This window comes from Anoplopoma fimbria, chromosome 19, assembly GCF_027596085.1.
Source record: "Anoplopoma fimbria isolate UVic2021 breed Golden Eagle Sablefish chromosome 19, Afim_UVic_2022, whole genome shotgun sequence".
Classification (NCBI taxonomy): Eukaryota; Metazoa; Chordata; class Actinopteri; order Perciformes; family Anoplopomatidae; genus Anoplopoma; species Anoplopoma fimbria.
This window is the reverse complement of record NC_072467.1, coordinates 8,821,035-8,846,532: the sequence shown is the minus strand read 5'-3', so window position 1 is coordinate 8,846,532 and position 25,498 is coordinate 8,821,035. Positions and strand designations below refer to the sequence as shown.

General features: G+C 40.0%; 3 protein-coding genes across 5 annotated transcripts; 2 read left to right on the top strand and 1 right to left on the bottom strand.

Annotated features, from left to right (window-relative positions):
- The first annotated feature begins 2,009 nt into the window (after nucleotides 1–2,009).
- On the top strand, nucleotides 2,010–11,568 carry tbxas1 (thromboxane A synthase 1 (platelet)). 3 transcript variants are annotated; one of them, XM_054619343.1, is made up of 15 exons: nucleotides 2,010–2,090; nucleotides 2,224–2,379; nucleotides 3,029–3,177; nucleotides 3,588–3,681; nucleotides 4,927–4,979; nucleotides 5,142–5,238; nucleotides 5,368–5,484; nucleotides 7,679–7,767; nucleotides 7,847–7,995; nucleotides 8,312–8,442; nucleotides 8,548–8,901; nucleotides 9,067–9,155; nucleotides 9,371–9,508; nucleotides 10,055–10,217; nucleotides 10,742–11,568. In XM_054619343.1, the coding sequence occupies exons 3-15, from the start codon at nucleotides 3,077–3,079 to the stop codon at nucleotides 10,853–10,855; spliced, it is 1,689 nt and encodes a 562-aa protein (XP_054475318.1). In that variant the 5' UTR covers nucleotides 2,010–2,090; nucleotides 2,224–2,379; nucleotides 3,029–3,076; the 3' UTR covers nucleotides 10,856–11,568. The 3 variants fall into 3 exon arrangements, with proteins under 3 accessions (XP_054475318.1, XP_054475317.1, XP_054475320.1); XM_054619342.1 differs by having other exon boundaries at nucleotides 2,015–2,379; XM_054619345.1 differs by lacking the exons at nucleotides 2,010–2,090; nucleotides 2,224–2,379 and adding an exon at nucleotides 2,391–2,479.
- A 101-nt stretch (nucleotides 11,569–11,669) lies between these two features.
- On the bottom strand, nucleotides 11,670–18,856 carry parp12a (poly (ADP-ribose) polymerase family, member 12a). The gene is made up of 11 exons (XM_054619341.1): nucleotides 18,466–18,856; nucleotides 17,313–17,448; nucleotides 16,917–17,181; nucleotides 16,648–16,794; nucleotides 16,332–16,521; nucleotides 16,038–16,206; nucleotides 15,628–15,851; nucleotides 15,429–15,516; nucleotides 14,344–14,474; nucleotides 13,740–13,891; nucleotides 11,670–13,507 (listed from the first exon to the last, which is right to left on the bottom strand). The coding sequence occupies exons 1-11, from the start codon at nucleotides 18,783–18,785 to the stop codon at nucleotides 13,251–13,253; spliced, it is 2,079 nt and encodes a 692-aa protein (XP_054475316.1). The 5' UTR covers nucleotides 18,786–18,856; the 3' UTR covers nucleotides 11,670–13,250.
- A 597-nt stretch (nucleotides 18,857–19,453) lies between these two features.
- Nucleotides 19,454–24,731, top strand: ccdc113 (coiled-coil domain containing 113). The gene is made up of 9 exons (XM_054620749.1): nucleotides 19,454–19,545; nucleotides 20,815–20,956; nucleotides 21,356–21,511; nucleotides 21,596–21,745; nucleotides 23,096–23,206; nucleotides 23,381–23,479; nucleotides 23,614–23,721; nucleotides 23,895–24,050; nucleotides 24,247–24,731. Exons 1-9 carry the CDS (start codon nucleotides 19,454–19,456, stop codon nucleotides 24,385–24,387), a joined length of 1,155 nt encoding a protein of 384 aa, XP_054476724.1. The 3' UTR covers nucleotides 24,388–24,731.
- The last annotated feature ends 767 nt before the right edge of the window (nucleotides 24,732–25,498 follow it).

Genomic DNA, 25,498 nt, shown 5'->3' with positions numbered 1-25,498 from the left:
GAATAGGAGGAAACGCTCGTCGTCTGGGCGTCCAAAGGTGCTGCTGTGGGGACTGCTGGACGAGAGGAGAGCGAAGTCCAATGTCGTCATCCTCATCGGACATGGTGTCGTAGCCAGAGTCATCCAGAGCCTCTTCGTCTTCACCCTCTTCATCAGATGAGAGTGGGTAGACCTCACCGTCTTCAAACTGAAAAACACTCCCATCATCATCATCCTCATCATCAGAAGACAGTGGAGGGACATACTCACCTTCTTCAACCTCAACCTCGTCACCAAGGTAGATGTAGAGAGGGAGGTCGATGGGTCTGATCAGCCGCGGGAGTGGACGTTCAGCGACGCCGTCTGAGTCCTGAGAGGAGCTGCCTGATGGGAAAAGAAGATACATGCATATTTATATTGACTGTTGTATAAACATATAGAAAACATGACTGATGAACATGATTGCTAAAGACCAGATGTGAACATTTATGCACAGATTTTCCACTTTTATTTAAGCAGGATTCACATTATTGCACTCAGATCTATTTTTAGAGGGAAATGCAACCACGTGGAAGAAGATTAAGGGAACTGCGAGGCAACTGATCTATTGTTAAAAGTGTAAGTGAAGACTTGTCCTTTCTCCATGTTTGCATAACGCAGTTTCATATAATAGCACCTGTTTTTTTTTCTAGAAATGTATCTTTTGGTTGATACAGGACAATAAAATGTTGCAAAAAGAATGAATCCCAATTGTGCTGTATCCAATCATATTGAAATTAAAGTGTTTTCAACTAAAAAGAGATGACAATGAAGAGAACAGGTGGTTCTGAGAGAGTTCAGTGCCAGAGATTATTATCCATGGCATTGTATGAATTGTTTTTAATCCTAAAAGATCTCGCCGTCTTCTTTACTGTGTATAATGCTGAGATAGAGCCAGTTTGACGAGTGCAGGACTGCATGCGTCATTACGCACATTACACAAATACAGACAGTTACATACAGATTAATGGTCAACCACCTGCTTTCCCTTAAAAAGAAAATACCACATGACCAAACAAAGACCTTTTCAATGTTATTAAATGGCCAACATGTCAACACAAGCGTCTGTAGTGAGAAGGATCAGGCTACTTATTCACAATATTTTCTGCTTAAACTCATAATGTTCTGTTGGTGCCATTTGAAGAAAATCAGTAAATTAGTTCAAAAATGTCAAACTTTGAACTTAATAGCAATATTTTTAGCAAAGCTTCAAAAATAAAACCAATCAAACTCTGCTCTCCACTTAAGGAGGTGTGATGGTTAGTTCATACAGCCATGTTTACACCATGGTGATCAAGAAAGTTAATTTTTGGCATTTTTCAAAAAAGTGGCCGGTCGCCATTTTGTTTGGTAAAATTTCGACGCCAAATGTCCAAAAATTGATCCCCTCAAACAAAAACAACAGTGTATTCAAATCCCTACATGGTTGTTAATACATTCTACACCTTCCCCGGGAAATTCAACAGCTTCCAAGAATGAAAAATATATTTTACAGGAGAAAACGTGGTGTAGGTGGCTTTTCTCAGAAAATGTATTTTTTCCAACAAGGCCCACTTAATTCTTTACCTTCAAACTCAATAAAATGTGTACATTTTGTACTGAAGACACTTTTAAGGGGGTTGGTTAGCTAAATTGATGATTTAGGAGTAAGAAAAATGTGGATTTTAAAGATGTCTTACTTCCACAGTCTTTGTCTGACACACCAGCAGCTCCAGTCAGCAGGTGCCTCTCCCGGATGGGTGACCTCAGACGACTGAAAGCCATTTTTTTTTTATTAATTTCTTCTCCAGAAATGTTAATTATCCACTAGTTAGCAGTAATGCACCACAAGGTTTGTTTTCCAACAGAAGTTTTTTGTTCTCCAGCAATTCAGTTCAGGCTTTGCAGCAGCGTTTGTCAACTCGTGTCAAACTTATATGCAAAAGGGGAGATTGGGGTGATTGGCAGCTCTATATATACTGGTCCCTGCGTCATACGTCATTACGTTCCATGACTTACTGACGCACGCACGAGAAGAGTTTTCAGCAGAACATTCGTTTTACTGTCACCCTCTACACAGTATTGACATTGAAGTTAGTGATGGAACTCAATCCATTTTCTTGTATCTATTTATTCCGGACATTTATTTAAATGGCAGACGAGGGCAAGCCTTCAGCAATATGTGTCAGGGCTTTTACATAAATGTTTCTTCATAACTGTATACAGGCCTAGAGTTTACTAAACGCACCAGTACACTCGTGTTGGCTGCAGTACGCTCCCGGACAGTAGGGGGCAGTACGCACCGCAGGTTTCTTCTGGTTTGCAACCTTCTAACAGCGCGAAGAGGACTTTGTTAATATTGACAAGTGAAGAGAGCATGAGGTAAGTGCAAACGCGTCCTTTTTTTTTAAAATAAGAACTTTCTCCAGATTTAAGGAAAGGCGCTGACATATTACATGTCTGGTAGCAAATAAATAAACGAGTAAGTTCAGACAAGCTGCGATATTTGGTTGTAGCTTACATTCATAGCCTAGCATTACATATCACATACATAATGACGCCAGGGCTTTAAACACGTATTCGTCTTAAATAAAGATAGGACGTGTTATTTAGATGTTTAAGGGTGTGTGCTTTAGAAACGTTACAACAATGACATTGTGTGTCGTTAAAACTGTGGCACGTTAAAAGGTTTAAGACGCAGACAGAGGTGAGTGAAGGAAGAACAGACATGCCCCCATTGTTAAAATGCAGTATAAAGGTCGGCACTGTCAAACCAGCCTGAGAGCATAGTCCACGAAGAGACCGTCTTTATATTATCTATTATATAAAAGATGTGGTCTACATGTTCAGTCATGACTCTAAGAAAGTACAATTACGCAACAAACTCACATGCATCAATATCTGGAGAGAGAAGACTTTTTTGTGAATAGTTTGTAGTTAGTATACATGAACTGGTGACTAATGTGTCACACCTGTTCAGCAGCTCTTACACTGACATTAATCTATTTCTGTTTTACATTGTTTTTATTAGAAGCTTTGATCAAATTCTGGCAGGAGCGAACTGAGGAGTATTTACATTATGGAGGCTGTAGTTGACGTCCTAAATGTGTTCAACATCAAGGCCAGTGGGTTTTCTGTGACACTCAGCCTCTTTCTCGTCTTCCTGGGTCTTCTCTACTGGTGAGTAAATGCTTTATGTCCTGTTTGTTTGTGATGCTGCATCTGCCGTGGAACTGAAGTTATGTTATCTACCAATATAAACATTTTGGGGTAAATTCAGATCAGTACTCATTCCATCAGATCTGATGTTTGCTGTTTTGCACGTTGGGCTTTCTGATATCATTTTATGGGGAAGCCCTTAAGGAACATCTTAAAGTTTTCGAAGCAAGCCGGGAACAAACTAACAAGAGGGTTGATTTTTGCACCAACGAAACCCGATCAACTGACAAATGCACCCGTCAGTCAGCATTTGTAGAGCTGATGAGGCAAAAGACTAACAATAAATCAATGGCAGGAATATTTGGGGATTTATTCTCTTTAATTATTTCTTTCATCAACACAACTCTGCTCTCTCTCTCTCTCTTTCAAAGGTATTCAATTTACCCCTATTCGGTCCTCTCTCGATGTGGAATCAAACATCCAAAGCCAGTGCCTTTCTGGGGCAACATTTTCATGTTTCGGCAGGTAAAATATTGCTGCAATTTCTATCAAATTATGTTTTAAATCTCACTCTTCAACCTAGAATTTTTCAAACTGTTTTGACCAAGACATTTTACCCACTGAAGGGAGAAAATCTTCCTTTCAACATCATTTTACAGGAATGCACTGGACTATATTACATTTCTATGAAAGCAGAAGGCAAAACATTCAGCAGGTTCTATTTGAAATTATTTACTCCTTATTCTTCGTTCAGAGTAATGTTTAGTTAAGTGGTTTAGTTAAGTGGTTAATCACATTTTCTTGAATACAGAAATCAAATAACAACTCTGTATCAAAGGACATCCCTACTTTAATATATATCATGCAAATGTCAGAACTAAATAAAGAGTTAATATGTACAACTTTACAATGACAAAGTAAACATGACTTGGAATATCAAATGAGATGGCACAGACTACACACTCAGGGACAAAAGGAACCTCTTCAACAGTGAATGAACTCAAAAAAATGCACCTGTGTCAACTGCCCAATTAGCACACCTGTGGCTATTTCCAGGGAGTGTGCTCCTATGCTCTCTAATCCAGCAGTCATGTGACCTCCACTTTCAACAACATATTACAGCACTTTTATATGTACCAAGTTACCACCACATAGATTAATGTTTTAATAATTGCATTGTGTTTTAGTTTTGTTTCATCTCAGACGTTTGTTCTGTACTGTGTTTTACTGAGGGAAAGTATAATTTTACTGCTTTATCAATAATATATGCCTAATGTGTCCAGACTTGGATGAATAATATTCTTATTTTAATTTCAAAGAATATAGAAAGAGAAACACTCTTTAAGGATAATTTCTGTTTTTATCTAACATTAAACAATGATGTTCCAGGTGTGTTATACAGATATGTCTCACAGCAGATCCTGATGGGAGTTAGTCATCAGACAAGGTGGCCATGGCCCCTATAACTCCCACTCAGACATTTATCAAGCAAGTTTCAGTATTTTGAAATGAGACGGTGCTTTTGATATACAAGTAAGCTAAAAATAACTAGCATATATGCAGCTCCTATAGAGTCATAAAGCTGATTGACTGTCCTACTGTTACCTCGTTCTATAATTTACATTAAGACAACAGCCCGAATACCAATTTTAATAGAGTTCTTTCTTTCTTTCTTTCTTTCTTATGAGGAGCTTGTCTGGTTCCTTTTCTGATGTTTTGGGATGTTATTTATTTGTATATGTTATGATGATGTTCTTTATTTTATTTCAGGGTTTTTTCAACCCTATCAATGATCTCATAAAGACACATGGCAGAGTTTGTGGGTAAGTAAAATAAATATTCTCTACATCAGCATCTGATGGAATTATGGTCTGGACATTTTATTGGTTCTTACTCTTCCACATTATAAAATGAAATAAACACTTGCTTGGTAAAAACCTATACTAGCAGCACTTAGATTGTTGGATCCACTTGGTATATTTTAGGTATTATTTGGGCCGGAAACCGGTGGTGGTGATAGCGGACCCTGACATGCTCAGACAGGTGATGGTCCGGGACTTCAGCAGCTTCAGCAACAGGATGGTGAGGACATTACCCACAGCATGCACATGCACATGCACACTGTGCGCTCACTCATGACTTCAGCATAAGCCCCAATGATGTAATGATAACAGATGTTTTATGCATTTACTCTCCTGTCTCTCTGTGCAGACTCTTCGCTTCGCCACCAAGCCCATGACTGACTGTCTGCTTATGCTGAGGAATGAACGCTGGAAGAGAGTGCGGAGCATCCTGACCCCATCATTCAGTGCTGCCAAGATGAAAGAGGTGAGATATGAGTGGGTGCCAGTTAGAATCAGATGGTATTTATTACGCAGAATGTTATTTTGAGGTCATAAAATTTGCCAATTAAAAAAGAGGAGATGGAAGTTTCTGTCTGTCACAGATGGATGGTAAGAAGTGTGGAGTTGGATGATGTATAGTAAACTAGTTAAATATGTTGGGTCAAATTTGAACTTGGACAATGTATACAGTGGGTACGGAAAGTATTCAGACCCCTTTAAATTGTTCACTCTTTGTTTCATTGCAGCCATTTGCTAAAATCGAAAAAGTTCATTTTTTTTGCATTAATGTACACTCAGCAACCCATCTTGACAGAAAAAAACAGAAATGTAGAAAGTTTTGCAAATTTATTAAAAAAGAAAAACTGAAATATCACATGGTCATAAGTATTCAGACCCTTTGCTGTGACACTCATATTTAACTCACATGCTGTCCATTTCTTCTGATCCTCCTTGAGATGGTTCTACTCCTTCATTGGAGTCCAGCTGTGTTTAATTAAACTGATTGGACTTGATTAGGAAAGGCACACACCTGTCTATATAAGACCTTACAGCTCACAGTGCATCTCAGAACAAATGAGAATCATGAGGTCGAAGGAACTGCCCAAGGAGCTCAGAGACAGAATTGTGGCAAGGCACAGATCTGGCCAAGGTTACAAAAGAATTTCTGCAGCACTCAAGGTTCCTAAGAGCACAGTGGCCTCCATAATCCTTAAATGGAAGAAGTATGGGATGACCAGAACTCTTCCTAGACCTGGCCGTCCAGCCAAACTGAGCAATCGTGGGAGAAGAGCCTTGGTGAGAGAGGTAAAGAAGAACCCAAAGATCACTGTGGCTGAGCTCCAGAGATGCAGTAGGGAGATGGGAGAAAGTTCCACAAAGTCAACTATCACTGCAGCCCTCCACCAGTCGGGGCTTTATGGCAGAGTGGCCCGACGGAAGCCTCTCCTCAGTGCAAGACATATGAAAGCCTGCATAGAGTTTGCCAAAAAACACATGGAGGACTCCCAAACTATGAGAAATAAGATTCTCTGGTCTGATGAGACCAAGATTGAACTTTTTGGCGTTAATTCTAAGCGGTATGTGTGGAGAAAACCAGGCACTGCTCATCACCTGCCCAATACAATCCCAACAGTGAAACATGGTGGTGGCAGCATCATGCTATGGGGGTGTTTTTCAGCTGCAGGGACAGGACGACTGGTTGCAATTGAAGGAAAGATGAATGCGGCCAAGTACAGAGATATCCTGGAAGAAAACCTCCTCCAGAGTGCTCAGGACCTCAGACTGGGCCGAAGGTTCACCTTCCAACAAGACAATGACCCGAAGCACACAGCTAAAATAACAAAGGAGTGGCTTCGGAACAAGTCTGTGACCATTCTTGACTGGCCCAGCCAGAGCCCTGACCTAAACCCAATTGAGCATCTCTGGAGAGACCTGAAAATGGCTGTCCACCAACATTCACCATCCAACCTGACAGAACTGGAGAGGATCTGCAAGGAAGAATGGCAGAGGATCCCCAAATCCAGGTGTGAGAAACTTGTTGCATCATTCCCAAGAAGACTCATGGCTGTACTAGCTCAAAAGGGTGCTTCTACTCAATACTGAGCAAAGGGTCTGAATACTTATGACCATGTGATATTTCAGTTTTTCTTTTTTAATAAATTTGCAAAAATTTCTACATTTCTGTTTTTTTCTGTCAAGATGGGTTGCTGAGTGTACATTAATGCGAAAAAAAATGAACTTTTTCGATTTTAGCAAATGGCTGCAATGAAACAAAGGGTGAAAGATTTAAAGGGGTTTGAATACTTTCCGTACCCACTGTAAAATGATTATAATGAATATAACTAAAGCTCCAATTTTGTGTTACTATTTATTAGGGTTATTTTGGTGGCAATGTCTAATTAATTTACAGTTGTGCTGCCCCACTGCTTTAAACTGTAGTAAATATCAGACTTGCATAATTTTGGAGACATCTTCTCAGTCGAGGTGCAAGGAGCGGAGAGGACGTGAAGGACTCCATTCTTGAAATGGGGCATATTTCCAAGCTGTGTTGTGTGAATGATCACATTGTATTTTTTTTGGTATTTATGGGGAAAAAAATCAGATGTTTGTGTTTCTGTCTTTTCCCAGAAACTCTCAGCAGCTATGACGAGTATCACTGTCTTTTATATTTCCTGTAGATGGTTCCTCTTATCAACACAGCCACCGATGCCCTGATAAGAAATTTTGATGTCTCCGCTGAGTCAGGAGAGGCCTTTGACATCCACAGGTAATCTGACACGCAGTGAACAAAGGCTATCAGTATCACGGTGTAGTTTTCTGTCCTCATATTGGTGTGTGTTTTGCAGGTGTTTTGGCTGCTACACCATGGACGTTATTGCCAGCGTGGCATTTGGAACTCAGGTGGACTCTCAGAACAACCCAGATGACCCGTTTGTCCGCCATGCACAGATGTTCTTCTCCTTTTCTTTCTTCAGGCCCATCATGCTTTTTTTCAGTCAGTCAAATCTATTGTTATTGTTATCAATATGTATGAGTTATTACATTTGGGACATTATAGGAATGCAATGAAGGCAAAATAATAAAATATTATTAAAACATAGACCAGAAATGGGAGGGTTTACTATCTTCTGTTAAATAGATATGCTAAGGAATAATTAATAGGAGAATAAATGTGAAGAGAATTTAAAATGAAATTAAAAAGGTGTTTATAGATTTAAGATTTAGAAAACATGCATTTGTAGTCATGTTTGAGTGTGTTAAGTTGGCATTTCAGGTAGAGTTCCACCAACGAATTTGGTTTGTGTGTCTAGTTGCTTTCCCATTCATCACGGCTCCTCTGGCGGGACTCATCCCCAACAAAAGACGAGACCAGATGAATAATTTCTTCATCAACATCATTCAGAGGATCATCAAGCAGAGAGAGGAGCAGCCTGCTGAACAGGTGAAACTCCTGAACATCTAATTATCTTAAATACAGTACAACTAATAGTTTCCCATATGTTTTTTTTAATTTATTTATTGTTGGGTTTTTTTTTGTTGCAATTAGCGGCGTAGAGACTTCCTTCAGCTGATGTTGGATGCACGAACCAGCAAGGAGTGCGTGTCTTTGGAACACTTTGACACAGCGAATCATGCCGCTGAGCAGCTAGATCGGCTGGATCACAGGAACCAGCAGACACAACCGTCGGCCTCTGATCAGGACCCACAGGAGCCCTCCTCCAGGCGTCCACAGAAAAAGATGATAACTGAGGATGAGATCGTGGGTCAGGCTTTCGTCTTTCTTCTGGCGGGCTACGAAACCAGCAGCAACACGTTGGGCTTTACCTGCTACCTACTGGCCATCCACCCTGAATGTCAATGCAAAGTGCAGCAAGAAGTGGATGATTTCTTCACCAGACACGTGAGTGTGTCACATTACGGTCATTTTCTTCAGCTACTTACGACATAAGATTTTAGTTTTGAACAGTTCAAATTCTGTGGACACAGACCCTTTTTTTCTTTTTTTTCATGTTTAAAACTTTAGCTTAATTAGGCTGGACTTGTAAAATTTTTCCTTTTGTTGCAGGAGTCACTAGATTACACAAATGTCCAGGAGCTGAAGTACTTAGACATGGTTATAAGCGAAGCATTGCGCCTCTACCCTCCTGGATTCAGGTAAATAAACAACATTAAATGAGCATAAAAGGTGCATTTTTATTAGATGTTCTACAGTCACAAGGAGCATTTATTTCTGTACATAAATACAGAGACATACATAGATTTTGTTTTTGTTATGTTTACCTTAATCATACAGGAATCACATGGAGTAAAAAGGGAAAATGAGTTCCAAGTTTATCAAACATAAATCCATGGCATTATTCCCCACAAAGGTTTGCGAGAGACATCGACGAGGACTGTGTGTTGAACGGACAAGTCCTCCCTAAAGGAGCCACGCTGGAGATCCCAGCAGGCTTCCTCCACTACGACCCGGAGCATTGGCCAGAGCCTGAGAGGTTCATCCCTGAGCGGTAGGAGAATCTGTTCTCACACTAAATAAGCAAAACTAACAAGCCTGTGCTTTGTGTTTCCTGTAAGTCGCTTTGGATAAAAGCGTCTGCTAAATGACTGTAATGTAATGTAATGTAATGTTTCTTTATCATCTACATTTAGTAGATGGTTTAACTGGATTTGCAGACGAATTAATTCATTACAAATTGATTTTTATTTTTATTTTTCACTGAAGACATTTTAACATGCCACAGAAGGAAAAGCAAAGGTGATAAATCACTAATGTGTCAGGTCCTGTTATTGTTGATGCTGGCTCACTGGTATCATTACTGGCAGCATGCTATCAGAAACACCAGCTTTGCTTTTCCCCTCATTGTACTAGCATGACTTAGTATTTCTGTTATTGAAATCTTTGCTGTTCCTTATTTTTATACCTGGCACGACAATAACAAAAGGAAGTGAATTCCCTGTATTATGTTTAACCAAACACACTATCCAACGGATTGACTCCTATTCTGTACTGCTTTTAATCAATCTGAAATATATAACGTGTGTTTGATCTCCAGATTCACAGCAGAGGCCAAGGCCAGTCGACATCCATTTGTATACCTGCCGTTCGGGGCCGGACCCCGTAACTGTGTGGGAATGAGGCTCGCTCAACTGGAAATCAAAATGGCTCTAGTTCGTCTGTTCCGCAGGTTCAGCATTGTGGCCTGCTCTGAAACCAAGGTGGGTTGGACACTTTCAAACACTAAAGACAATAATTGGTCAAAAACTACTTGAGACTTAGGAATGATTCATACACACAGATGATACATTTGAAAAAAAAGGACCTCTCAGTGTACTTTACTATACTGTACAGAATGGTCTGCGTTTATTTCTGTTAACATCCCATTATCATGCACTCATTGGTTATATTATCTTAAAGAAATAAAAATGTTAAAGCATCTGTGTAAATAATTTCCACAAGAAATGTGGGATGAGAGAAAGTGTAGTCACAGCTGTTATGATCCCTTATTGTAAATAATATTGATGTAATTTCTTCTCGTCAATATGTATGATTAATTATCAATTATTTGGGATTGCTGTAATTTTCACTAATTAACCAATGATTTATGATATAGCAGTCAAAATTCAGTCTGCTTCTGTCGGCTATTTACACATGTGGTTATGAATATAATCTTTTATTTAGAATGCATGTAAATTATATGGAAGATGTTGCTTTTACATTTAGTATTCTTTCCTTTGTGCAGGTTCCTCTTGAGCTGAAGTCGTCAAGCACTCTAGGACCTAAAAACGGCATATTTGTGAAAATTCAAAGTAGAGACCTGGGAGAGGATCAAGTGAATTCTCCGCCAGACAATTAGAAACTGACCGTTCATCATCATAGATGGTAAAAAAAATCCTATGAACAGTTACGAAGCATTCTGCAGGTCCATGTTGAGACAGTGACACACTGTCAGTGTTAAGGGTCTGCTCCTTTAAAAAGTATATCATAGGTACGAGATTAAGTAAATAACAATATACCTCAATTTAAGTGCTCTTCTTGTGCTTTTATTTTGTCGAGCTGGAGAGTGGACGGATGATGAGACGTGAGTAAAGAGAGAAGAGCGAATAAAGGATTAGAAGTGTACATGTAGCAGTATAGATTTGTTTAATAGATAGATTTTGAACATGTCTGTCATAAAAAGGTCATTTAGGGAAAGCATTTTTTCATCAACCATTAATCTGAAGGATGGTTTTAGTTTTATGTAGCATGCACTGTAAATCAAATCCGTCACCTGAAACTGAAAGTTTGCACATTCCATCATCAGATGGCAGTCTGTTGTTTACTGTGCTGCTCTCTTTACTACGGCTTCCTCCCATGAATGATGGTTAATTAACTATACTATTAACCACCATGCAATCACAGATTTCCAAGGTTGATATAGACGGAGGTACATTTTTTGGCAAGTGTTACTGATTATATTTGAATAGATTGTTTCATGATGCCCAACACATTGCTGTCATGTGTCTGCGTCTTTTAAACTCCTCAAATTAAAGCTGCTATTTCAGATTGAAAGTGGTGGTTTGGGACAGGATAGGAAGTTCTTGTTTATTTTCCTGATGACCTGAGTCAGCGTTTATCAAATGTCTCAAATAGGTAACTTCTCGTTGCAAATTAAGTTCGAACTCAAAGGGTTGTAGTAAAGGCATTTAATCACGTTTCTCTTGGTGACCTCTTTCATTATCCTTCAGGGAGAACATATACATTGTACATTGGAAAAAATTACATAACTATTTATCATGCAGGTAGGCAAATCTTATTTAGAATTTCAGCCAGTGTTTGGGAGTTATTTTGACTTGCTTGAGAATCGAGCCCTGAATTAATTTGAATGGTGAATGTATACAATAAAAGTGATTTACTGATGATTAATTGAAATGTATCTAAGAGTTAAAATGTATATTTCAGCAGCTGTGATTAAAGGGCAAGAGGCCTCAAAGTGCCTGTTTGAATTATATACATTTATAATGGGTCAAATGCCACTGGTGTGTAACTAAATAAACACGTGTGATGAGATTTCTCTCTGTTGTATTGTTATTCAGTGACGTTAAAAAGTCACCCGTTAAATTGATGTATTTCTTCTTTACTTCAATTATGTCTTTTTTAACAGAGACAAATGTAGTATTTACAATTAAAGTAGTTATGGAATAATTAAAACTTTCACTTTTCACAAACATTTATCTGATGTCCCTACAGTGTTACTTGATAGGCGAACATACTGACATTTGAAAAATAAAACATTTTTTAATTGGTTTTCCGGTCCTATTATTGACCCACAACAGTACCTGCATTTGTGCTCTAAATATTGGAAGCTGCTTTTCTTTGGGCCCTCTGCAGTTTTCTCAGTGGTTAGATTGAAGAGGTTAAACTGTGTTTTGTCGGTCAATAGTAAACACATCTTAGTATTACAGCTTGTTATGGGCATTATTGTGCACTTGACACTGAAACAGGAACCGGTTCTTATTTAAATCTGCACACATTTTGATGCTTCTTTTAGCAATGATTGCTGATTTATTCTATTCTTATTCAACTGTTGCTGGAAGGGATCTTTGCTGCTTTCTACCCTTTCAATTGTCAGTCTGGTTGCAAACCCATTTATACAAAATTACATCTGTAAAGAGAACTTTTTACATCCTAAAAGCAAGAAAGACCGCTCAAAAAATAGAGAGAGTAGTCGTCCTCTCAGCCTTCTGACTATAACGAATCAAGCTTTTGTGACAGGCAATTACTTTAATGGCAATCTGTGATATATTAATTACATAACAACCAGTTCATTCTATATCTGACCAGATTATTAGTCCCCCTCATTGTCCTTCATTTAGCCTTGCATGAACAACCTGCAGCAGACAATCTGGTCTCAACCACATAGATTCCAATCATAATAGACATTGACCAAGAAAAAGCATTATTTTTTCGGCAATAAGTACACAAACTCATCAAGACACACTGCAATAATCACACTTTTACCTACTTTACACTTCTAATGTTAAGAAAAGAATATTGTAATGTAATGAGTAAATAAAATGATTGATTGTTCTTTTACTTAAGTCAGCTATTGAATGAAGAACTTATATTTGTGGTAAAGATACTTCTCCCACCACTGTGAAAATCGCCGAACCTTTACCAAAGCCACTAACTAATCGGAGTCAATGTGAATCGCATCCCATAATAAGTTTACCTGCTAACCATTCGAACCCAGGAAACAAGAGCAATGTAATTTATGAGTAGTCGACAACATACTCTGGATAAATCTGTTGTTTTTCAAAGACAACATAGATGCTGGGGTCGCTCTCACAGTCAACACAGCTGTCGTAGAGGGTTGTGCCGTTTCCTTTCAGCGGGGGCCGGACAAAGCTGCTGCTTCCCTTGGTGTACTCCCCTATCAGGACCAGAGCAACAAACATGATCTTGTTCAGGCACCTTTTGGCCCTGGCATATCTGTCTGAGTAGGACGCGTCTCTGGCAAAGTAACTCCCTGAAAAAAATAAGACAAAGTTACTACAGACACAGTCTGTCAGTGTGATAGGACATTTTCTACTGCCATGGGAAAGTATGCTGCTTTTATTCTGTTCTAAAAGCCTGATGAACATGGAGTAAGAGTTCAATTCTCTCGTACTAAAATATAACATAAACACAGTAAATTTGTGGAAAGACATTTGTATATTCATCGTTTTACTGGACTGGCTGCTGAAGCTGTTTTACTGTACCTTTGCCGTAGGCCGTGCCATGGACACCACACATCCTCCAGTCAAAGTTCTGTTCACAGATGGCCTCAATCAGGGACTCATCTGTCCCGTGGAACAAGTACTGCTCATTCACAGATTTAGCTTTGTTCCTCTCCTTCATCTGCTCTTTCTGCCTGAACACACGATACAGGAAACATGACTGTGATAACATTATTATATTCCTTTGATCCCCATGGGGAAATTCAAGTGTTGCAGCAGCTCAACTACACAGACATGCGACTAATTATTATTTCTGCTTTATTAAATCAAAAGCAATTTTTAGCTTTGTTGATGAATTGCTTCCGTAGGCTCTGTTTTTGGTCTACCAACTCCTGAGAAAGGTATTCTCTTTAGCTGCTAAATGCTGCACTACGTTCATCAGCTAACTGTGTCTGTCTGCTGCTTTATAGAGATTTTTCCAGAACAGCTGCATGTTGCAGCTGAAAATGATGCCTATGAGAGTGAACAATGAGCTGAAACTCACTATAAAGCTATGGGGGAATAATTCTCAGTAGGTTATTTGATACAATGCTGTTATAAAAATATTGATTACAGCTTCAAGTCAAAAAGGCATATCAGGATTTACCACTGAAAGACTTTCCACAGAGAGGGGTTCTGGATCCTCTGGATGTTGTTAATTTTACCCTGGGGCATGGTGAGCTTGAACAGCTTCTCAATCATAACATACTCCTTCGCAGATTTGGAGAGGCGTACGAGCTGGAAGATAAGGAGTACAGTGCAGACAAACAAGTTATTAATGCAAAAATAATATTTAATGTTCCAAACAAAAGAAAAACTTAATATTAAGCACAGTGTAGTCAAGCCACCCTAGATAATGGCAAAGGACGTTGTTTGGCACTGGAGAACTTTAAAAGAGATGTTGAAGAACCAGGTCAACAGACGGGAGAATATGCAAAACAAATATTGCAACTATTAACAAAAACTTTACAGAAAAAAGGCAAAAATTGAACCTGGGAAATTTATCAAAACTAAATTAAGATGGAGCTCATGACAGCTGCAGTTCACAGCAAACTGCCACCACCTTCCCTCCCCTAAGCCACTGAATGGCATTATAAATTCTCAGCCTCCCCTAACTGGATCCTACCACCTGTAGAGAGCATGCCTCCATATCAAACATAAATAATTAACAAACTTTAATGTGAGATTTCTGACTTACTGCTGACATCTCAATCAATGTATAGGCACCCATACGAATGTAAGAGAATGTCATAAACTGCAGAACTATATAATTCATCTCCCTAAATCTTAGCCCTGCCCCTTCCTGCTAAGAGGACAAAACCATGCAGTCCTTCTAAAAAACATCACACACACACACACACACACACACACACACACACACACACACACACACACACACACACACACACACACACACACACACACACACACACACACACACACACACACACACACACACACACACACACACACACACACAGGGTGAGCTCTTTTCAAATGTTCATAATCCTATGAAACAACAATTAAACTACGAATTTAAACAAGCGTGTGTTTTTCCTCTAATCTCATTATTGATTTATCAAATAAACAGAAACATTGGACTGAAACTAATAATTAACCAGCAACAAAGATAACGTTATTTTTGGGGAACAGGGAGAAAAGCTACGCAGTAATAAATGCTTTGAAAGAGACCTTGTATCCAAAATCCGGCTGGGCAGTCGTGTCCCAATGGGCTGGGAAACTTTCAGCTGTGGAGGAACTGGAGCTTTGTGATGATGCGCTATGAGGAGACAAACATAATTATTGTTTGACTAGTGAAGTCACTTAAGACACAGAGAAATCTAAAGCAGCAATGTTGGAATTAATCTTAAAACTCTCCATTGAAAAATACCTCTTTAGCTTGACCTCCACATCGTGAGCAGACACAAAGCTAGGCCTCCTTCTGACCTCTCTCTTGGTTTTGTATTTTACATTCTGCTGATACATCGCTGCACCTTTGAAGTGGAGGACATACTGCTGTTTGCCAGCACCAAAGGGAATCTCTGTATCTCTGTCTGCCAGGTACACATTCTCCAGAGTTTGAGAAGTGACGGAGGCTGGTCCGCCAGCGTCATTCTACGGAAAAATGAATGGAGCCATGAGCAATCCATTTAAGTTTGGAGGTAAGATGTGCCAGTGATAAAATGGGGGAAAATAAAATAGTAAAGAGTGAAGAGGAAAGCGTGGCAAGTCAACATGTACTTGTTTATCCAAAAGAACAAAAAGACACATAGCTGCATTATTGGTACTTGTCTGACTGACCTGTCCAAACTCCAGCCATATCCCGCTGTCATCCTTCCAGTACCAGAGCCACTGTGTTGTAAGAATGAAGTGAGGTGGCTTTGACACAGAGGAGGCAGTGGACAGGCGACGAACTGGAGACCCTCCATATGTCATCGTCATGAAGTCGGCTGAGGGGGTGGTTTGAGAACTGAAAGCAAGCAGTGAAAGTAAATCAACGAGTCCCTCATCCCCTGGAGACATCCCCTAAAGATGTATTTCATAAGCAAGAGAAGTGTGTGTATGTCTCTGTGGTCTGTTTCTTCATTCATGCACCTTTGAAGAGTCAAGAATCTGAAAAACCCTAAGGCGGCCGGTGCTGCATCAGTGCAGCTTGTGTCATTTGCTGGGTTACAGTAGGCTTCCTCAATGTCTCCCATATTAGGCAGGTCCTTCCAGGTCACACCATCGCTGTCTAACACCTGCCATCTGTAAGGCAGGTGCCAATGGACACGGGCACACTTGTCTGTGAAAAAAAAAAAAAACAACAGCAGTGATACAGAGGAAGTGGTATACATCATCTTCTCTTCACATAGATCTACAGTATGTATTGAGAAGCTGTGACTGCAGGTGGGACTAGTTTCAGTGTTACCCTTGAAGCTGCAGTGTCTGCGAATGAAGAAGAGGCAGATTTCATTCCTTTCAGCATCGCTCATGGGTTTAGATGCAGAAGCAGAAACAGTGGATCCGGTTTGTTTTGGGCAAAGCTGCTGAGAGGGGGGTCTCACCTCTGGCGGCACTGCAGGAGACACACACACACACACACACACACACACACACACGTATACAAAATCTACTGTGCAGATTATCGCTGATTTTAAAGTTTAAAAGGTTTTCTATAAACAAGTCATTGTTCTTTACCGGGAACAGCAATAGCTTGTCTCTCCTGTTGACCCAGGATGATGGATTTATTTCTGTAGATCTCAAGAAGGTTATTAACATTCTCCTGACTGACTCCTCGGAGAACTTTTGTTCCTTGCGCATTAACATTATGGGATCTCTTACAGGAAGAGCCAAACTTGCAGTCACCCTGGAGATAGTGCTGGCAGATGTGAATCTTGGTGCATGAGGTGGTGAATTTGCAGGAACCGTGCAAACCATCGCCCCTGTTGTAATGTGGGCAGATCTAGAGGGGTGTACATATCATTATTACAAAAATGCTTGACGGTTCATTCAGAAATGTACATCATTTTCTACACAATATCAAGAGATTGGGAATTCCCACTTCTGTCTCCCACTGTTACCAGTACAACCTACCTGAGGAAGCAGATAAGGATCATTCTGCAGTAACAGCTGGAACAGCTGTTTCTCAGTCAAATCTTGAAGACCATATCTTTTCAAAAGCTCCACATTGTACGCATAAGCCAGGCTATGGGGATTCTTACACTTGAGCCTGAAAAATGAATAGAATATATTGTCAGTGAACGGTATTCATTTTATTAGTGGAATTAACCACTGAAGAAATACAAGTATCCATTTGGTTTCTGTAAACATGGAGGCCTCTAGTGTTTTGAAAATTACACATTTCAGTTCTTTGAGGTTATTTTATCAAACTTTTCCTACAAGTGAAATGGGGGCCCTAACCCCTTCAGTCCATAAGGGGTTTTATACAAGGCAGCACTCGGCACACTTCTTTTTAATTGTTTACTAGCAGTAGACAATTAAGAGTGGGTTATTCAGGGATATAATAGAAGGTGCATTACTGCCATCTTCTGGTCCAAAAAGGACTTACAAGGAATGCATTTTTTGTTGTCCACAATAGCCAGTATTTTGAAACTGGTGTACTTTGATTTTTTGTTGACCTTACAGAGAAGCACATCCAGTCAAAGTTTGTTTTGTTTTCCACAGAGGCCCAAATAGACTGTCAAGTCACGCCCAGATAGGTCTCCAGTTAATCAGGAACTAAAGTGGAAACACCTGTGTGTGTGCGTATGTGTATATGTGTGTGTGTATGTGTGTGTGTATGTGTGTACGTGTGCGTGTGTGTATGTGTGTATGTGTGTGTGTGTGTGTGTGTGTATGTGTGTGTGTATGTGTGTGTGTGTGTATGTGTGTGTGTGTGTGTGTGTGTGTATGCGTGTGTGTGTGTGTAGGTGTGCGTTTTAAAGTTTTAACCCCTTATTGCCTGAATTGATTTTCAATTATATAAAAAAATAATTCTTTGTGTTTTTTGCTGTCATGCTAAATTAAGTGGAGATTGTTAATTTCAATATAGCACATACAATAGATTATACATTTTGGTATGAGGCAAATTAGCGACATTAGGCATAATTAGGCTGTTTTTAACATGGAGTTATACAATAATACAGGGTAACAGGGCCGCCTACTGCCATTAACTGAGTACCACGGCTCGACAAAAGACTACAAACAAAAACTTCCCAATGTAACTTCACCTCAGCATACTACTCACCCGAACGAGCAGTCTCCGCACACGTAGTACCTGCACAGGTGTAGCGCGTCGCACTGAGAGCACTCTCCGGGTTTCTTCTGGCAGATCCGCAGGCTGGTTTTAGCCACTACCAGACTGTCCTGGCTGATGATGTGTGAGCCGTCGAGCTTCAGTTTGCCTTCCCGGATGGCTATTTTGCCGTCGTCGAACAGGACGCTCTGAAGGACCGGTTTCGCTACAGTGAAGTCCTGTGCGATCTTCTCTTCCAGCCGCTTGTAGTCCAAACATCCCTGGTGGTCGCACAGGGTCTTTATGACAAACTTAGAGATGACCGAAGTCATCCTGAGGAGAGTTTCGAGAGTTGTTAGGATTGACTGGGCTACTCCCACGTAGAGCGACGCCTCAGGACGGGGAAATGAAACCGAAACTCAAAAATAAAGCGAGAAGACAAAGTGATAATGTCAGCCCTGCGTCTAAAATCTAACCCTAAACCATTTGTTATCAACACGCTTCTTTTATATTTCAAATACACAGTTAACCCTTTCATGCACAGAGGTACCTACAGTGGACAGCTATTCAAATGTTGTTTTCTTGTATATGCATGGGTTTTGATGGCATAGTTGCACATCAGTCACTACAGTGGGCGCTGTTGTAGTGACTGATGTGCAGCTATGCCATCAAAACCCATGCATATACAATACAACAACCTTTGAATGGCTGTCCACTGTAGTGTCCTCTATGCATGAAAGGGTTAAGATACAGTTGACATGTTTAGTTGGTATTGGTTTTATAAGCTGAAATACATCTAATAATTAACAAAAGGCTACGGAATGTGGGATCACTCTGTAAGCAGTTCTGTATTATTACCTCTGTAATTGTCTACAGAGCACTTGAACGCAACACAAGGCCCCTAGCAACCACTGCACGAGTTCAGTGTACCCTAGCAACCACTGCAAGAGTTCAGTGTCCCCTAGCAACCACTGCAAGGGTTCAGTGTACCCTAGCAACCATGGAGGACGAGCTTTCGCCTGCGGCAGAAAAGGGGAAAGAGGTCACACAAGAACCGAAAGAATTCCTCTATAACCAAGTAGAGGAACTAAAGTAATGACAATAAATACTCAACAAGCTTTTCATCTCTCAACCGTGAAATGTGTTAACCTAAAGATGGTTTCATTAGCCTACATATTTTGAGCAACCTGCTAACGTTGACCGCTAAAGCTAAAGTAGCGAACTGTTAGCTAGCTAGTTCTGTTGTTAGCATTATAGCTGTTAAATATCAGCTATTACATTATATTAAAGGACATTACTTTATGTTGGAGTCATTAAATGCATTGGAACCAGAAAGAGCTGAATATCTCCACAGTAGTATTTGACAGTATATATATATATATATATTATATTACTTTATATTATATTATTTTATTTTATATAACTTTATATTATGTTACTAGTTAAAGGATAACTAACTAGAGCCTAGAACCATTAAGTAGAGTAACACAATTTAAATTAGGCTATTTCACATTATGACTATTTTTATATATTTTTTATATATATTTATTTATTGGTGCAGTCCTTATTGAAGATACATTTATTTAGCTGGCAGTCAAAGTCAAGGCAGCTCTGGGTGATACGTTTGCCCATCAGGGAGAGAAGGACCACTTCCTCTGCAGAACACTTAGGGTGTGCAGTGAAATGAGGTGTGTGTGACTACAAATACTGCAAAAAAACCCATTATTTGATTAAAATAGCTGTGGACTGGATGGCTCCGTGTGGTAGGTTGAAAATAAACCCAAAAAAACCCTCCATAACAGATGCTCTGCATCTTAAAACAGCCTCACTCTAAATAAATAGGTCAATATAAATGTAAACTAAATAACAAAATGGTGCATTTATCAAAAGGGGATTGCTCCTAAAATCTGACCAGTATGTACATTAGAGTGTATTGTGAATGCTTGACCAGAAAGTGTCTGGTGCAATTGATGGCGGAAAAATGTAACTTTTGGCAGCGTGAATGCCTCTGCCATTCAGCATGATTCATACATTTCAACCCTCAAACTGCAAGACACAAATTAGTAGTGAAATATGGGTTTTTAAACATTTCCTGCAAGCCTTTTTTTCTTGTCTGTGTGACTAGTTGATGGCCCCATGGTCATCTAGCTGACTTAAGTGTAACCAGTCGTCAAATCCCCTGTGCAGTTCCAATTGTGTGTACAAACTAACTACTAAATAATAAGGTGAGCTCCTGTGTTTCCCTAAAAGTATCAGAGGTGGGTGAATGAGTTCCATTTGACAGGTGGTTAGTTAACCTTTTAGCTTCAGGCCTTTTTCTTCAGCTGATTTTGAAGTTGTTGATAATCACTTCCTCCCAAGGTGTTACAATGCAGCCCTCCTGGCAGAGATCGACATGTATGAACGGTTCATCGGCCGCATTGATCCTCGGGACCTGGCGTCCCATGCTGGGGGAGACGGTCCCGGGGCAGCAGGAGTCTCCAACCTGGAGGGTGGGGTAAGTGCACAAAGTGACAAGACTTCTTTATTGTTGATACAAAACTTAGTGCCCATTGAAAATGAACAGGCAGCAACAGGACAGAAATTGCTTACTCTGCACAAACAGAGATACAGTTTGTTGATAGAGAGCTACACTTTTTTTCTTGTTTTTGTAGAATTCATCTTGCTCCAAGTCACAAAACAGGATTACAAACTAAAAAACAACAACACGCACAGGATGAACTCAAATACCTTTGTGGTTAAAAGAGTGACAACATACTGCTCCATATTAGCAATCATTTTGTGGCCTGCCAAATCTTCAAAACAATCCTGATTCAAATTCTGTTGCCTGGACAGATGACCTCTCTGCACTGTACTCCTGAAACCCCCACATCATTTCATATGCGTGTATGTGTCTTGTCAGGCTCGGAGACGGAGATCCCGGTCCAACATATCAGAACGACTCCAGCAGCTGACCCTGGAACAAAAACTTTATGTGGCCCAGAGAGAAGTAACAGAGACACGACAAGACCGGGAGAAACTCAGACAGAGATATGAGAGAATTCAGGACAACTACAAGGTTACCACATACCCTTGCACAAGAAACAAAAACATGCACACTTACAAAGCATTTTTTCCTCATTGGCTCTGCTTGTCTCTCCAGGCCTCTCTGAAAGAAGCAGAATTGCGTCTTGCAGAAATCAGGAAGGCTAAGAACAAGTTTGAAAGCAGACTGCTTAAACCTATGAAGGACATCAGGTTGGAAATGAAGGAGCCGGAGAAGGTGCTTCAGTACATCGAGGACAAGTCAATGGTAAAAATTAGGTTTGGTCTCATGACATGAGCCTGTGCAAAGTACAAAACTAGACTTTAGTTTGTTGTTTTTGTCAAAATATCTCATTATTTTCAACTCATGCATTAGCCATTCCACCTCCAGATCAACTCTGGTAAAACCAAAGAGCTGGTGGTGGACTTCCGCCGGGGTAAACACTGTCCTCCGGAACCAGTGAACATCCAGGGACAGGACATTGAGATTGTGCAATCTTATAAGTACCTGGGTGTTCACTTGAACAATAAACTGGACTGGACTAATCATTCAAAGGCACTTTACAAAAAGGGTCAGAGCAGACTCTATCTGCTGAGGAGACTGAGGTCCTTTGGAGTGCAGGGAGCACTCTTGAGGACCTTTTTCAACTCTGTGGTGGCATCAGCCATTTTTTATGCAGTGGTCTGCTGGAGCAGCAGCATCTCAGCAGCCGACAAGAAGAGACTCAACAAGCTTGTCAGGAAGGCCAGCAGTGTGCTGGGGTGTCCACTGGATACGGTGGAGGTGGTGGGAGACAGGAGGATGATGGCCAAGCTGTCATCCCTGATGAACAACACCTCTCACCCCATGCAGGACACCCTGGCAGCTCTGTGCAGCTCCTTCAGCCACCGGCTGCTTCACCCCCGGTGTGTGAAGGAGAGGTACCGCAGGTCCTTCCTTCCAGCTGCTGTCAGGCTGCACAACCAGCTCTGCTCCCAGCAGACCACATGACAATAATAACATGACAATAAAAACCTGTGCAATACATTACACATTACACTGTGCAATAATAGTTAAAAAAGTTAAAATAGTTAAAATAGTTTTTTTCTGTCTGTAAATATAATATTTCAGTTATTGTTGTTTTTCTACTGTTTTCTTTTTTTTATTGCTTATTTATAATACTTTTATTTTTATTTTTTATCTTGTCTTCTTCTACTATGTCTCTTGTGTGCACTTTACTCTACGCTGCTGTAAGCCTGCAAATTTCCCCGCTGCGGGACTAATAAAGGATTATCTTATCTTATCTTATCTTATCTTAAATGCCCTCTTAGCATGTTTATTATTCCCTAGTCCTTATTCCAGTTTTTCGGATTGGCTAATGTTTAATTTACCAGCTGCTTAACTCATAATGCAGTAAGAATAAGATGATGTCAAATAAAACGTAATAATCATATACTGTTATCCAGTACTTTTGTATTGTGATGCTTTGGTAATATAGTTCTTAGAAACTTTCACGGCAATAATGCTCCATTTCATTTTGAATTTGGCTATAGTATTTTTTGAGTAATGTTTCCTGCTCTCACAACCCCTACCCATATTCATCATCTTCCACGCTTTGTCTGCTCTGTTCACAAACAGGTCACCCAGTTAGAAAAGTATAATCTGAAGAACCAGACACTGAAGGCCCAAGAGAAGAAGCTCCAGCAGCAGCTTCAACAGAGGAAAGAGATGGGAAAAGCCGAGTACGAGGTAGAGAATGAAAGTGTTGAAAGTTTTGTCAATTAAATCTCAATAGATTGTCATTTGATCGTGTAGTTTGTAAATTAGACTGCTGCGCAGGAGAACAGTGAATAACAGTCTGCAATCTGATATTTTTGCTTGTTAGTGAATCTAACAATGTATGGTACTGTGTGTCGTTTCTAGGACATTTTCCAGGAATACAGCGAGCAGAGAATAGACAAAAACTTGGATGAACTTCAAGTCAACAGTTTGAAAGTACTACGTGTCCTCTGTTCAAACAAGGTAACTCTTTAGAAATGTGCGCGTGAGAGAGATTCTTTTATTCATGTGATTTAGTGTAGATGTATGAAACAACCTTTGCAGTGAAGCTTGACCGTAGCTCCAGCTTGTGTGTCTGTCTGTATATGTGTCAACAGGAGAAGCTGCAGAGCGTGACGTTGGAGGCCACAGAGCTGAACAATGACATCACCAACAGGAAGCAGATGCTGGCAAAAATTGAGGAGGAGATACAGCACGCTGAGGAGGTTCGTCACTAGTCCAAAAATGATTCAAACTTAAAGCCCAATGTGGCAGACCAAACGCAGAAATAAATTAAAACTTAATTCTCTCTTTTCTTAAAGCCATACTCATCTCCTGCTCTTTAAAGGTACTCAGTTTGTGTACTTCATCCCTTCTACTTCATCTTCTCTCTCTTCAGGAGCGTTTAAAAGCAGAGGCCCTCAACCAACACCTGCGCCGCCAGATGAACGATTATCAGGCTCCTGACATCACTGAATACATGCAAGTCAAGGAAAAACACAAGAAGCTGCAGCGGAGCCTTCACACTTGGCAGAGAAAGTTTGGGATGGCTGAGGTAAACCATATTTTATTTCCCCAAATACAACCAGCTCTCTCTGTCACCTGTGTAAAAAATGGGATAACATTTTAAAGTGCAGTATTTGTTTTTTTCATTGTTATCATGCCACGACAAAGCCTCAGTCCAGCTGCAGAAAAAAAAACTGTTGCGTGGCAGTTTTCAAAACAATGGTCTCTCTCTCGTTTATCAGCAGATGGCATTGAAGACCCACACTAAAGCCTGGAGCACACAGAGAGCCACTCTATCTCCGGCTGACAGAGCTGAGGCTGGAGCTAGAACTGGGGAGCACCAAATCACCGTAAAGCTCCCGCACATAGCAGAACACAGCACATAGAGACTTAGAGAATCAGAAGGCATACTGGAGTCATAAAATAACAAGGACATTGTGTGGCAGAAAGGAAAACGTTGCTACTATTGCAAACACACACACTATTACAGTCACCCAACATCTGATTTATCGCTCCATACACGCTGTTCATGCTTGTTTGGAAACTGTTGCCTTGAAGCTTTAATCCTTATCATGTCTTAGTTTTTATCATGTCCTTGGGAAATTTCTTCCCATGCACCAGAATGAAGAATGAATTGCACAGTAGATGTTCTGACAATGTAAAACCTTTTCTCCATTAATCACTGTTACTTAACCTTTGTGTCCTGAATTATGTTGAATAATAAAACATTATGCCCTATACTATATTGGTTAAAATGCAGTCAATATGGCGTAATTACAATGTTATGTCATTTATGGTCTCTTGATGCTGGCTATTTTAACAGTTGCCAGATTTATCAGAGATTCTTGAGCATTTGTGCTTCTCATTTCATCAATAAAATATGCCACTGCAACTGTTAAACCTCTTTTCTCTTTAGCCCGAGCCATTATATTTTCACTGACTGAACTCTGCTTTATTTTTCTGACAGCTATTAGTTACTTTGCGGTATTAGATTTTACATTTAGCGTCTACGTAGATTAGGAGATTAAATTACCCAACAATATATGAAGTAGCTAAGATTATCTTCACTGAACTACAGCATTAAAGCACCACTTCAACATGAACATGGTCTATGAACATCTACAGTGGGTACGGAAAGTATTCAGACCCCTTTAAATTTTTCACCCTTTGTTTCATTGCAGCCATTTGCTAAAATCGAAAAAGTTCATTTTTTTTCGCATTAATGTACACTCAGCAACCCATCTTGACAGAAAAAAACAGAAATGTAGAAATTTTTGCAAATTTATTAAAAAAGAAAAACTGAAATATCACATGGTCATAAGTATTCAGACCCTTTGCTCAGTATTGAGTAGAAGCACCCTTTTGAGCTAGTACAGCCATGAGTCTTCTTGGGAATGATGCAACAAGTTTCTCACACCTGGATTTGGGGATCCTCTGCCATTCTTCCTTGCAGATCCTCTCCAGTTCTGTCAGGTTGGATGGTGAACGTTGGTGGAC